The sequence below is a fragment of the Rhinoraja longicauda genome, chromosome 28 (assembly GCF_053455715.1).
Source record: "Rhinoraja longicauda isolate Sanriku21f chromosome 28, sRhiLon1.1, whole genome shotgun sequence".
Lineage (NCBI taxonomy): Eukaryota > Metazoa > Chordata > Chondrichthyes > Rajiformes > Arhynchobatidae > Rhinoraja > Rhinoraja longicauda.
This window is the reverse complement of record NC_135980.1, coordinates 25,078,116-25,090,810: the sequence shown is the minus strand read 5'-3', so window position 1 is coordinate 25,090,810 and position 12,695 is coordinate 25,078,116. Positions and strand designations below refer to the sequence as shown.

At 48.5% G+C, this 12,695-nt stretch overlaps 1 protein-coding gene across 2 annotated transcripts; it reads left to right on the top strand.

Moving 5' to 3' along the window:
* Nucleotides 1–1,071: 1,071 nt before the first annotated feature.
* Nucleotides 1,072–12,446, top strand: LOC144607112 (gamma-interferon-inducible lysosomal thiol reductase-like). 2 transcript variants are annotated; one of them, XM_078423725.1, is made up of 7 exons: nt 1,072–1,463; nt 3,555–3,734; nt 5,357–5,431; nt 6,163–6,258; nt 8,417–8,569; nt 10,920–10,988; nt 11,974–12,446. In XM_078423725.1, the coding sequence occupies exons 1-7, from the start codon at nt 1,299–1,301 to the stop codon at nt 12,040–12,042; spliced, it is 807 nt and encodes a 268-aa protein (XP_078279851.1). In that variant the 5' UTR covers nt 1,072–1,298; the 3' UTR covers nt 12,043–12,446. The 2 variants fall into 2 exon arrangements, with proteins under 2 accessions (XP_078279851.1, XP_078279852.1); XM_078423726.1 differs by lacking the exon at nt 1,072–1,463 and adding an exon at nt 2,724–3,421.
* The last annotated feature ends 249 nt before the right edge of the window (nt 12,447–12,695 follow it).

The following is a 12,695-nucleotide window of genomic DNA, read 5'->3' as shown; positions in this document are numbered from 1 at the left end:
TTCGTTTCAATGCCCATCTTTCATTGCCCATGTTTCGTTTCCATGCCCATGTTTCGTTTCAATGCCCATTGTGAGAAAGGGGTAAAAAGGGATAATTGATTTAGACTAAGGATCCTGAGATCCTGAGTTCTCTAGCCGAGCACTGTCTGGTCAGTTATTTCTCAGGGTCGTATTGTCGAGTCAGCTATTTCTCAGGATCCTTAGTCTAAATCAATTATCCCTTTTTACCCCTTTCTCACACCATCTTTCATTGCCCATGTTTCGTTTCAATGCCCATCTTTCATTGCCCATGTTTCGTTTCAATGCCCATCTTTCATTGCCCATCTTTCATTTCAATGCCCATCTTTCATTGCCCATGTTTCGTTTCATTGCCCATCTTTCATTGCCCATGTTTCATTTCAATGCCCATCTTTCATTGCCCATGTTTCGTTTCATTGCCCATCTTTCATTGCCCATGTTTCGTTTCATTGCCCATCTTTCATTGCCCATGTTTCGTTTCATTGCCCATCTTTCATTGCCCATGTTTCGTTTCAATTGCCCATCTTTCATTGCCCATGTTTCGTTTCAATGCCCATGTTTCGTTTCAATGCCCATCTTTCATACAGTCGGAACAACAGACCAGGAACTCGACTAAACCAAGCCTCCTTGAATTATATAACCATCAAGACCAACAAAGACTGTTTCTGCTACTCGCTGTGCCCTGCCTAGTCTAGAACCACCCCTGTTTGGGATCCTTTGCCACCCCGTATAACATTATGCTGCTGATAGTAAATCTTTTAAACTGTCGTTTGCAAACACTACATTTTAAATCTGCAACTGCACGCATGAGGGGGTGGGGGTGTGGGGGTGTGGGGGTGGGGGGGGGGGGGGGGGGGGGGGGGCGGGCGGGCTGCACGTGCACGGCCCACCAGCGGCGGTTGGTGCGGTGTCAACCCGACGGGACATGCTTACTAAAATGGCGTCAGTGTTGGCGCCAAATCAACGATGTGGTCCATCTTGTTCCTCCAGCGTCTTCGGTTTCAGTCAGCATCTGCAGTTCACTTCCCTACACGGTTCCTGTGCACCTGCGTTGGCTTGGTTTCAGGGGTGGGGGGAGTTCCAGAATGACTCAGTCATGTGTGGTGTGTTGAGTTGTGAACCCGCAGCCCCAGCAGCACCCAAATCCAGCCCAGGGGGGTTATCATTTCCTCCTTGCAGCAACCGCGATGGTCATGTGAGTGAGTGAGTGGGAGAGGAAGTCTCAGACTCACACAGTGAGTGTGGAAGTGCCGGGCTAGTTTCAGCAGCGGCCGCTCAGGATGAGGATGAGGATGAGGATGAGGATAGAGGTGGCGGTGAGCAGCTGCCTGCTGTTGTTGTTGTTGTTGTTGTGGGCGGAGGAGGGCCAGGTGAGAGGCGAGACCCCCTGTCCATTCCCACCCACCCAGTGGTGCAGCAACCGCCAAATCGCCACAGACTGCCAGGTACGCTTCCTGACCTTTTTAAACCCGAGCCAGGTAGGCACAAAATGCTGGGGTCAGTCGGCTCTGACAGCGGGTCAGGCAGCATCTGAGGGGAGAAGGAATGGGTGACGTTTAGGGTCGAGACCCTCCACTGCGAATTCTCTTAAACCAGCATCTGCAGTTATTTTCCTACTAACCCCGATCTCTACCACAGTCTGGCTCGAAGGGCCGAATGGCCTACTCCTGCGCCTATTGTCTATTACCTTAACATTTACTCTTGAGCAGTTTAAGGTGCGTGTCTGGGTGTTTTTTTTTAAGCCTATTGTTATTATAGTCGTCCCTTTTCTCCAGAGATGCTCCAGTTACTCCAGCATTTTGTTTTCTATCTTCGGTGTAAACCAGCATCTGTTGTTCCTTCTTACACATATAGAGTCATAGAGTGATACAGTGTGGAGACAGGCCCTTCAGCCCAACCTGCCCACACCGCCCAACATGTCCCATCCACACTGGTCCCACCTGCCTGAGTTTGGCCCATATCCCTCTTAAACCTGTCCTATCCATGTACCTGCCTCAATGTTTCTTAAACTTTGCAATAGTCCCAGCCTCAACTACCCCTTCTGGCAGCTTGTTCCATACACCCTCCTCGTTTTGTGTGGAAAAAGTTACCCCTCAGGATTCTATAAATCTTCCCCCCCCCCCCTCACCTTAAACCTATGTGTTCTGGTTCTCGATTCCCCCACTCTGGGCAAGAGACTCTGTGCGTCTACCCGATCTATTCCTCTCGTGATTTAGTTCCTCCATTGATGGCCATGCTGCTGTTGTACTTTGAATGGTGTCGTGACAATGACAAATGGTCTATGTCTGCTTCTAGTTCGTGTGCTCGTGTGAAACATATTAAATTATTAAGGGATAAAATTATTTACGCGAGATGAAGGAAACATGTTCTTGATGTTGGGGGAGTCCAGAACCAGGGGCCACAGTTTAAGAATAAGGGGGAGGCCATTTAAAACTGAGATAAGGAAAAACTATTTCACCCAGAGAGTTGTGAATTTGTGGAATTCTCTGCTTCAGAAGGCAGTGGAGGCCGATTCACTGGATGTATTCAAAAGAGAGTTAGATAGAGCTCTTGGGGCTAGCAAATCAAGGGGTATGAGGAGAAGGCAGGAACGGGGTACGGTACTGATTGTGGATGATCAGCCATGATCAGGTTGAATGGCGGTGCTGGCTCGAAGGGCCCAATGGCCTACTCCTGCACCTATTGTCTATGTATCTATGAAACAAAGAGTTATTTGGGTTTCACCAGTAACTCGTGGGTAGAGTCAAGAATGTTTTATTGTCATCTGTCCCGAAACGGAACAATCAAATACTTACTTGCAGCAGCACATCAGAGATGTAAACATTGTATTCTGTAAAACCCATAACAAACAACAAAATTCATTCAGTAGATTTTTTTTTCAAAAGGCAAATAAATAGACAATAGTGAAGATAGACCCAAAATGCTGGAGTAACTCAGCAGGACAGGCAGCATCTCTGGAGAGAAGGAATGGGTGACGTTTCGGGTTGAGACCCTTCTTCAGACAATAATAATGCGAAACTCAAATAGAATGCCCTCAAGTCTACATAGGTTCAGAGCCCTTTTGGACGTTGTCGTATTTAATAGCTTGATGGTTGTAGGAGCTGCTCCTGAACCTGGACGTTACAGTTTTCAGGCTCCTATCTTTAGTTAGTGGGTGGTGAATCTGTGGAATTCATTGTCACAGATGGCTGTGGAGGCCAAGTCATTGGGTATTTTAAAATCTGAGATGAACAAATTCTGGATTAGTAAGGGTGTCCAAGGTCGGGGTGAAAGCAGGAGAATGGGGTTGAGAGGGAAAGATAGATCAGCCCTGACTGAGTGGCGGAGTAGACTCGATGAGCCGAATGGCCGAATCCTGCTGCTGTGACTGATGAACCTCTGGACGAGCAGTTGGAAGAGGCTGGTAAGTGCTGGTGAATGGAAGGGTATTGTCCGTTCTGCATGGACATGGTGGGCTGAGGGGTCTGGTTCAGTGCTGCGTGACTGTGTGCCCTGCAGTAGGGCCAGTAACTGACCGGTGCCTCTCGCTGTTGCAGGTGCTACCCTGGTGTCTGGAATCCAAGCCGCCTACGCCTGCCAAACCCGTACAGATCAGCCTGTACTACGAGAGTCTCTGTGGAGCATGCCGTGGCTTCCTCGTGCTGAGGCTCTTCCCCACTTGGCTGATGCTGAACGATGTGATGAACGTCACCCTGGTCCCATTCGGAAACGCCATGGTAAACGCTGGTGCCAGTCCGAGGGGAGCCGTCTTTTTTTTTTAGATTTCGAGATACAGCGCGGAAACAGGCCCACCGAGTCCGCGCTGCCCAGAGATCCCCGATCCTACACACACTAGGGACAATTTTTACATTTTACCTAGTCAATGAACCTACATACCTGTACGTCTTTGGAGTGTGGGAGGAAACCGAAGATCTTGGAGAAAACCCACGCAGGTCGCGGGGAGAACGTACAAACTCCGTACAGACGGCGCCTGTAGTCAGGATCGAACCTGAGTCTCGGGCGCTGCATTCGCTGTAAGGCAGCAACTCTACCGCTGCGCCACCGTGCCGCCTTAGTGTGGTTTAGTTTTTTCTTTACTTTGTAAGTTTGTAGTTTTAGTTTGTGGTTGTAGTTTAGAGATACACCGCAGAAACAGGCCCTTCGGCCCACCGAGTCCGCGCCGACCACCAATCCCCGCACACTGGCATTATCCTACACACACACACCAGGAACAATTTACAATTTTACCAAGCCAATTAACCTATAAACCTGGCGTGTGGGAGGAAACTGGAGCACCTGGAGAAAACCCACACAGGTAGGCCACGTGGAGAATGTACAAACTCCTTACAGACAGCCCCCGTAGTCAGGATCAAACCCGGGTCTCTGGCACTGTAAGGCAGCAACTCTACCGCTGCGCCACTGTGCCGCCCTGGGCAGGTGGGCCAGCTAGTTGCATCTGAATCCCATCAACAGAAAGAGGACTTCGATCAAGTTCAGAGGGAACTGTGTGAGCAATATTGTATGATCTCACTTTAAATTAGTCAAGGGGCGGCATGGTGGTGCAGCGGTAGAGTTGCTGCCTTACAACGCCAGAGGTCCGGGTTCCATCCTGACTACGGGTGTGTTTTTACACAGTTTGTACGTTTTCCCCGTGACTGCGTGAGTTTTCCTCGGGTGCTCCAGTTTCACACCAAAGCCGTGCAGGTTTGTAGGTTATTTGGCCGGTACAGATTGTAAATTGTCCCCCGTGTGTAGGAGAGCGCTAGTATACGGGATGACCGCTGGTTGGTGTGAACTGCATGGGCTAAAGAGTCAGTTTCTGCGCTGTATCTCTTCTTCCCTGTGGCTATCAAACTGTGCAACTCCTCCCCCTTCTGTCGTTGGATAGAGTAACTCCCCTCCCCCCCCTTCCCAATCTTTGCATATTCCCAATCCTTTCCACCCGTCACTTTAATTTCACGTTTCTTTTTTTTTTGTGTGTTTTATGACTGTTGGCAGATCAATTTCCCTCCTGGGATAAATAAAGTTCTATCGTATCGTATCTTTAGAAGACCACCTCCTGTGTTGAAGGTAGACACAAAATGCTGGAGTAACTCCTGAGATGCTGCCTGTCCCGCTGAGTTACTCCAGCATTTTGTGTCTGTCTTCAATTTAAATCAGCATCTGCAGGTTTTTTTTCCTACACATCTCCTGTGTTAAACTTAGTTTGATTAAAAAAGTTGGCACTAGATTTGGAAGGGTGAGATTTTTTTCCACAACCCTTTCTTGGGTGGAGATTGGCCTGAACTCAATCCACACTGGGTTATGGTGATGCCTCCATTTGTTCATCCGGTGATCGTTTTGACTCTGTCTCTTGCAGGAGAAAAATGAGAGCGGGAAATGGGTGTTCAGTTGTCAGCACGGCCAGGAGGAGTGCCAGGGAAACATGATTGAGGTGCGTACCACGTCCTACCAGGGACGAGAGGCCTGTGATTGTTCCTCCACCCCATGCCCGGTGGCTCTGCCTTCCTCCCACAGGCTTCCTGCAAAACTGCCTTGCCTTACGAGAGTCAAGATTGTCATATGTCCCAGACTGAACAATGAAATTTTTACTCGCGGCAGCGCAACAGAATTTGTAAACATAGTACACTATAAACATAATAAACGTGAAATGTTCAATGCGTATGTATGTGTATATATATATGCGCAAACACACACGTGTGCATATATACATATACATGTGTGTATATATACACGCACATATATACACACATATACATGTATAATTGTGCGTATGTATATACACACACGCACATACATTTTTGTGATACGTACACACACACAAACACGATCAGATCACTGATCCACGAAGCCATTCTCTATTTTTCAGCTTAATGGATGTCATAGACATCACTTGCTTGAAGAATCTCCGATGAATATTCATTGGCACTGTAAGACTTTGGATTTAACTTTGTGATAACTTTGAATCTGTCAACTTCTCTTGCATTAATGTTTGAGTTGTTAGATTGTGTCTCAAACCACGGGACTACCTTCCTTCCTCCCCCACCCCCGCCCCCCGTCCCGGGAGCAGCTGGATTCCGTGCATGCCAACTGCGTGTTTCCGGGTTTGTTGCGGCCGCATGTCACTGCTGCATTGCTGCATGGGTATTGTTTGGGTTTTTGCAGGCCTGCTTGATGCACACACTCCAGGACCCCTTCCGCTACTTCCCCATCATCTTCTGCATGGAGTCGGCAGTGGACGTGATACCAGCCGCGCAGCAGGTGAGTGTTGGACCCGCGCCACGGCCGTTACCCCCTGGGTACGTGGGCACTCCACCCCGTTCCCTCTCCATCCCAAGCAAGGCACAGAGCAGGCATCTCCATCCATATACACTCCAGCTGATCGATCGTGATGCACCAAAGTGGGGTGCTTCATAGGGTTGCCAACTGTCCCGTATTAGCCGGGACATCCCGTATATTGGGCTAAATTGGTTTGTCCCGTACGGGACCGCCCTTGTCCCGTATTATGCCCAGGGGGCACTGTATGCCCGGGGGCGGGGCCGCTGTAGGCCCGGGGGAGGGGCATTGTAGGCCCAGACACTGTCGATCCGGACACTGTAGGCCCCGGGGGCCATTGTAGGCCCGGACACTATAGGCCCGGGGGCCGCTGTAGGCCTGGACAGTGTAGGCCCAGGCACCTCCTAACGGAGGTTGCATAGCAACCCGCCTCCCGGCCCGGGCAGCCACCATTGGTGGAGCGGGAGCACGTGGCCGCTGGCTGGATCAGGTTACGTGTGGCGCAGAGCGGTGACGTCACCTTTTGTCCCTTATTTGGGAGTGAGAAAGTTGGCAACTCTAGTGCTTCATGACACAGGAGTTCGAACCGTTCAGCCAAATGTTCAGTTTAGTTTATTGCGCTAACCAGTCAGCAGAAAGACAGATTACAATCGTGCCATCCACAGTGTACAGATACATGATAAAGGGAAGAACGTTTAGTGCAAGATAAAGTCTGCGGGTCTCCAATGAGGAAGGTAGTAGCTCAGTGTCCATCCCACTGCCTCTCCCATCCTGCTCCAACTGTCCCCTCTGATCCCTGGCTTCAAATGGTCATCTTTTAGATTTTAGTGATGCAGTGTGGAAACAGACACTTCGGCCTAATAAGTCTGCACCGACCAACAATCTCCTCTACACTGATTCTATCCTGCACACTAGGGCCAATTTACTGAGGCCAATTAACCTACAAACCTGTATCATCATCATCATATCATATATATACAGCCGGAAACAGGCCTTTTCGGCCCTCCAAGTCCGTGCCGCCCAGCGATCCCCGTACATTAACACTATCTACACCCACTAGGGACAATTTTTTACATTTACCCAGCCAATTAACCTACATACCCTGTACGTCTTTGGAGTGTGGGGGGACACCAGAGATTCCAGAGAAAACCCACGCAGGTCACAGGGAGAACGTACAAACTCCGTACAGACAGCACCCGTAGTCAGGATCGAACATGGCTCTCTGGCGCTGTGAGGCAGTAACTCTACGGCTGTGCCACCATGCCGCCCTATACTAACAGCTTCCAATGTCAAGAGAGTTTTGAGGGGAATAGGTCTGCAGAAATCAGGGCCTGAGGCATTTTGTGTCACCTTCCCACTTCCTCTTTTCTGCAGAATATTTCTTGGTATTCCCACTTCCCCGTTCACCCAAATCATCGGTGCTGTGGCCACTTTTGCTTCCACTTTCCACGTCCTTGCTGGGACGGTTCCCCTTGGTTTAGTTTAGAGATGCAGCGTGAAAACAGGCCCTTCGGCCCACCGGGTCCGCGCTTACCAGCGATCCCTGCACGCTAACACTATCCTACACACTAGGGACAATGTACAATTATATTGAGCCAATTAACCTACAAACCCGTACGTCTTTGGAGTGTGGGAAGAAACCGGAGAACTCTGAGAAAACCCACGCAGGTCACGGCGAGAACAAAAAAAATCTGAACAGGCAGCATCTGTGGTCAGGATTGAAACTGGCTCTCGGGTGCTGTAAGACACTGCCTTAACTACCTCCTCCGGCAGCTCGTTCCATACACCCACCACCCTTTGTGTGCAAAAGTTACCCCTCGGATTCCTATTAAATCTCCCCCCCCCCCTTCACCTTAATCCTCTGGTCCTCCAGTTCTCGATTCCCCTATCATGGGCAAGAGATTGTGCATCTCCCCCACCTATTCCTCTCACAATTTTGTATACCTCTATTAAGATCACCCCTCATCCTCTTGCGCTCCAAGGAGTAGAGTCCCAGCCTGCCCAACCTTTCCCTGTAGCTCCAGCCCTGGCCACATCCTGGTAAATCTTCTGGGCAAGAGGGAAGCGTTTGCAAGGGGAAGGGCAGCTCTTTTACGGTTCAGTTTTGACGCCTCTGTTCCGTTCCGTTCTGTCATCTCCGCAGTGTCTGAAAGTCTACGAGCCCAACGTCACCTGGGGTGAGATTGAGAAATGCGTCCAGGGTGACCTGGGGCGTCAGTTGATGCACCGCAACGCAGAGAAGACGGCAGCGCTAGACCCACCTCACCAGTACGTCCCCTGGATCCTGGTCAACGGGGTAAGCAATGAAACCCACCGCTGCACCTACGCAAGGGCAAAGCCCTGACCCCAGCAATGAGTGGGTTAACATAGGAGCATTCAACGGCACTGGGCTTGTGCAGGTGTCAGGGGTGGAGGCCAAGTCATTGGGTATTTTCAAGATGGAGATTGACAGATTCTTGATTAGTGCGGGTGTCAGGGGTTATGGGGAGAATGTGGGAGAATGGGGTTGAGAGGGAAAGATAGATCAGCCATGATTGAATGGCGGAGTAGACTTGATGGGCCGAATGGCCTAATTCTGCTCCTCTGACTTATTAACATAAGATGATTTGATTGAAACTCACGTGAATGTGAGGGGACTTGACAGGATGGATGTGTACAGATATTTTCCCCTTATTTTCTACAACTAGAACGGATCACCTGTTTAAAAAGGCAAGGGGAATTTTTTTCTCATGTGAGAACTCCCATTCTTTAAGGATGTATACCAGTACAGCGCAGAAACAGGCCCTTTGGTCCACAGTGTCTGTGGTGGGGGGGGAGAGGAAAGGTCAGTGGGTGGGTGGGGAATTTCCCTGTCGATTTGCAACTTGGGCCTGGCCAAGATGGCCGTTCAAAGATCTAGGCCGAGGGCACTTGAGGATTCTGCCCAAGTCGATTGACACATGTCATTTAGAAGTAGGATCAGAATCCACCGCGATTCTGTTTGACGTCGTCCATGTTCATTTTTGTTGAACTTTGTTTCCTGGAGGACAAAGAGTTAATTACCTTCAGTCACTACATTGAACACCTAATTCTCTGGAACGTCAGAGGTTGACGAGAGACTTTACGGAAGTGTACAGAATTATGAGAGGCACAGATAAGGTAGACAGTCAGAACCTTTTCCCCCCACAGTGGAAATGTCCAATACCGGAGGGCATAGCTTCGAGGTGAGAGGGGGAAAGTTTAATGGAGATGTATGAGGCAAGTTTTTCTTTTACTCAGAGTGGTGGGGGCCTGGAACACATTGCCAGGGGTGGTGGTGGAGGCAGATACGGCAGTGGCATTTAAGAGGCTTTTAGACAGCCACGTGGAAGTGCAGGGAATGGAGGAATATGGATCACGGACAGGCAGATGACCAGTTTAACCTGGCATCATGTTCAGTGCAAATGTTGTGGCCAAACTTGCTTAATGTAAGAGCCACATACGATAAAGTTCAGATGTTTGAGAGCCGCAAGACATGAACAAAATTTACACATACGTTTTTATTGTTACATACACATTTCAATTCTTAAATATTTTTACTAACCATGAACATTAAACTTACGTTTTATTCCAACGGGGTCTCAATTCATACCCAGTAAATAATTATAAAGCTTGAAATTTTTTCTTATTTACTGTGATGAAAAAAGGAGCTCAGCCAACATATTTCCACGAGCCGCATATTAAAGGTCAAAGAGCCGCATGTAGCTCGCGAGCCGCGGTTTGGCCACCCCTGTTCTATATGGTCTAATTTACTTGGTCACTAATCATCTATACAGTTGTGACGATTGGTAACCGAGTAGCTTATCACAGGCACCACAAGTTATTCAGTGCAGTGACTGAACATAATTAGCTCTAGGTTTTGCTGGTTGTACATCACCAGTTATAGAAGTACCAATGATTATTATGATGGGGTTAATGTTTACCCATGCTCCACCAGGAAGGAGAGCGTTGGATAATGCTTGTGGCACGTGGGTTGCTTGTTAGCACCAATTTAAACGGGTGCCCACACTGCCACCCTGTCTACTTCAGATCGACAAGAAACTGGAATTGGCATCTCCTTACATTGCATGGAGCTGGGCAGCCCGGTGGCACTGTGACCACGCGGTTTTTCCCTGGGTGCTCCGGTTTCCTCCCACGCTCCAAAGGAGTGCAGGTTAATTGGCTTCTGTAAATTGTCCCTAGTGTGTAGGATAGAACTAATGTACAGGGTGATCGCTGGTCGGCGTGGACTCGGTGGGCCGAAGGGCCTGTTTCTATTGCTGATTCTCTCTAACTTAAACTAAAGCTGATGATTTATCAAGATGTATGTCAATCAAATAATTCTGACAATTGGATCCATTTAGGTTACTCAGCAAAACGTTTGTACACTTTGACTCTTGTACACTCTCGGTCTCTAATTGCGTCCAGAGGTTTCACTCATTGTGTAAACATTGCCAGGGTTGGCCACTGGTGCAGTCTGCAGGCATGTCATTAACACAGCAGGTTCACAACAGACCTTGCTGCTGTGACTTACCTAAGTTCACTCCTTCGTTCCTTTTGTTGAGAAGCAGGAGAATAACTCTATCTTTATCTGAATAACTTTATCTGAAGCTGGCTCTGATTTTGGTAAATCTTCATTGACATTACAGAAACATACTGACGAGTTGGAGAGCCAGGCTGTGAACTCTCTCTTTAACCTGGTGTGCAGCACTTACAAGGTGAGTAAACGATTAACTGCAGTCATATCGCCAACACTGAAGTACCAAGAAATGGACTCTTTAAGGTGTTCAAAGGAGCGTTGTATTGTCACAGGGCAGCACGGTGGCGCAGCGGTAGAGTTGCTGCCCTACAGCGCCAGAGGCTCGGGTTCGATCCTAACTACGGGCGGTGTCTGTACGGAGTTTATACATTCTCCCCGTGACCTATGTGGGTTTCCTCTCACACTCCAAAGATATCTAAATTTGCAGTCTGAAGAAGGGTCTCGACCTGAAACGTCACCCATTCCTTCTCTCCAGAGATGCTGCCTGTCCCGCTGAGTTACTCCAACTTTTTGTGTCGATCTTTGGTTTAAATCAGCATCTGCAGTTCCTTCCTACACACATGGGTTTGTAGGTTAATTGGCTTTGGTAAAATTGTAAATTGTCCCCTGTGTGTGTGTGTGTCTGTCTGTGTGTGTGTGTGTCTGTCTCTGTGTGTGTGTCTGTCTGTGTGTGTGTCTGTCTGTCTGTCTGTCTGTGTGTGTGTCTGTGTGTGTGTCTGTCTGTGTGTGTCTCTGTGTGTGTGTGTCTCTGTGTGTGTGTCTCTGTGTGTGTGTGTGTCTCTCTGTGTGTGAGTGTCTGAGTGTGTGTCTGTCTGTGTCTGTGTGTCTGTCTGTGTGTGTCTCTGTGTGTCTGTGTGTGTCTCTGTGTGTGAGTCTGTCTGTGTGAGTGTGTGTCTGAGTGTGTGTCTGTGTGTGTCTGTCTGTGTCTGTCTGTGTGTCTGTCTGTCTGTGTGTCGTCTGTCTGTGTGTGTCTGTCTGTGTGTCTCTGTGTCTGTCTGTGACTGTCTGTCTGTGTGTCTGTCTGTGTCTGTCTCTGTGTGTCTGTCTGTGTGTGTCTCTCTGTGTGTGTCTGTGTGTGTGTGTGTCTCTGTGTCCTGCCATTGATCTCGGTGCTACGGCAATGTTGTGATCTGCTCACGGGGATTTGCCTTTTTCCCCCACAGGGGGAGAAGCCGGTGGCTTGCCAATTGTTGGAGGGAAGGAGATCGTTCCCACACTGCAAGGCTGTGTAGTCACCCCACTCAGTCCAGGGGCACCGACCGACCGGCTCATGTTCAGCTTGACCTATTGGGTGGAAAGGATGTGCACTCTGGGGAGAGGAGAGACGGAATTTGCTTTGATCAAACGCGAGAGTGTTTACGACTAACATGCACTGCTGCAGCTGCTGAGCCACTGTGCAGCAGTGATCTGACCGTTGTTCTACTAACCCTTACTATTTTTATATATCCCCGACTCCTTCGGTAAAATCAGTAAACAAATCATAGGCATCAGTTTGAAAATAATAGCGTTTTCTTTAAAATTGTCTTTTGAGATTGCAAACTAATTAATGTACAGGAGCAATGTGAAGGCTTTAATGCAAACATTTTTATCAAACAGGAAATGAATGCAGAGGGCGTCTGCACTGAATTAAAAATAAATGCACTTATTTTAACAAAAGAATTGCTTTGCTTGTTTCTTTATTTCTAATATGTGGATTTCCATGGCCAATATAGACAGGGATAGGGATATGGATCAGGTGCACGCAGACAAGATTAGTTTATCTTGGTATCATGTTCGGCTCAGACATTGTGGGTTGAAGGGCCTGTTCCTGTGCTGAACTGTTCTACGTAGTATGTGTGTTCGATACCAGTCAATGCCCATCAGTTTAATAAAAATTCAAGATAAA

Bases quoted from the DNA above. Each gene is read 5' to 3' on its own strand.
- LOC144607112 (XM_078423725.1), top strand. From the start codon at position 1,299: ATGAGGATGAGGATGAGGATGAGGATAGAGGTGGCGGTGAGCAGCTGC. The intron at 3,735-5,356 runs GTAAACGCTGGT...TGTCTCTTGCAG, and splicing joins TCCCATTCGGAAACGCCATG to GAGAAAAATGAGAGCGGGAA. The intron at 6,259-8,416 runs GTGAGTGTTGGA...TCATCTCCGCAG, and splicing joins TGATACCAGCCGCGCAGCAG to TGTCTGAAAGTCTACGAGCC.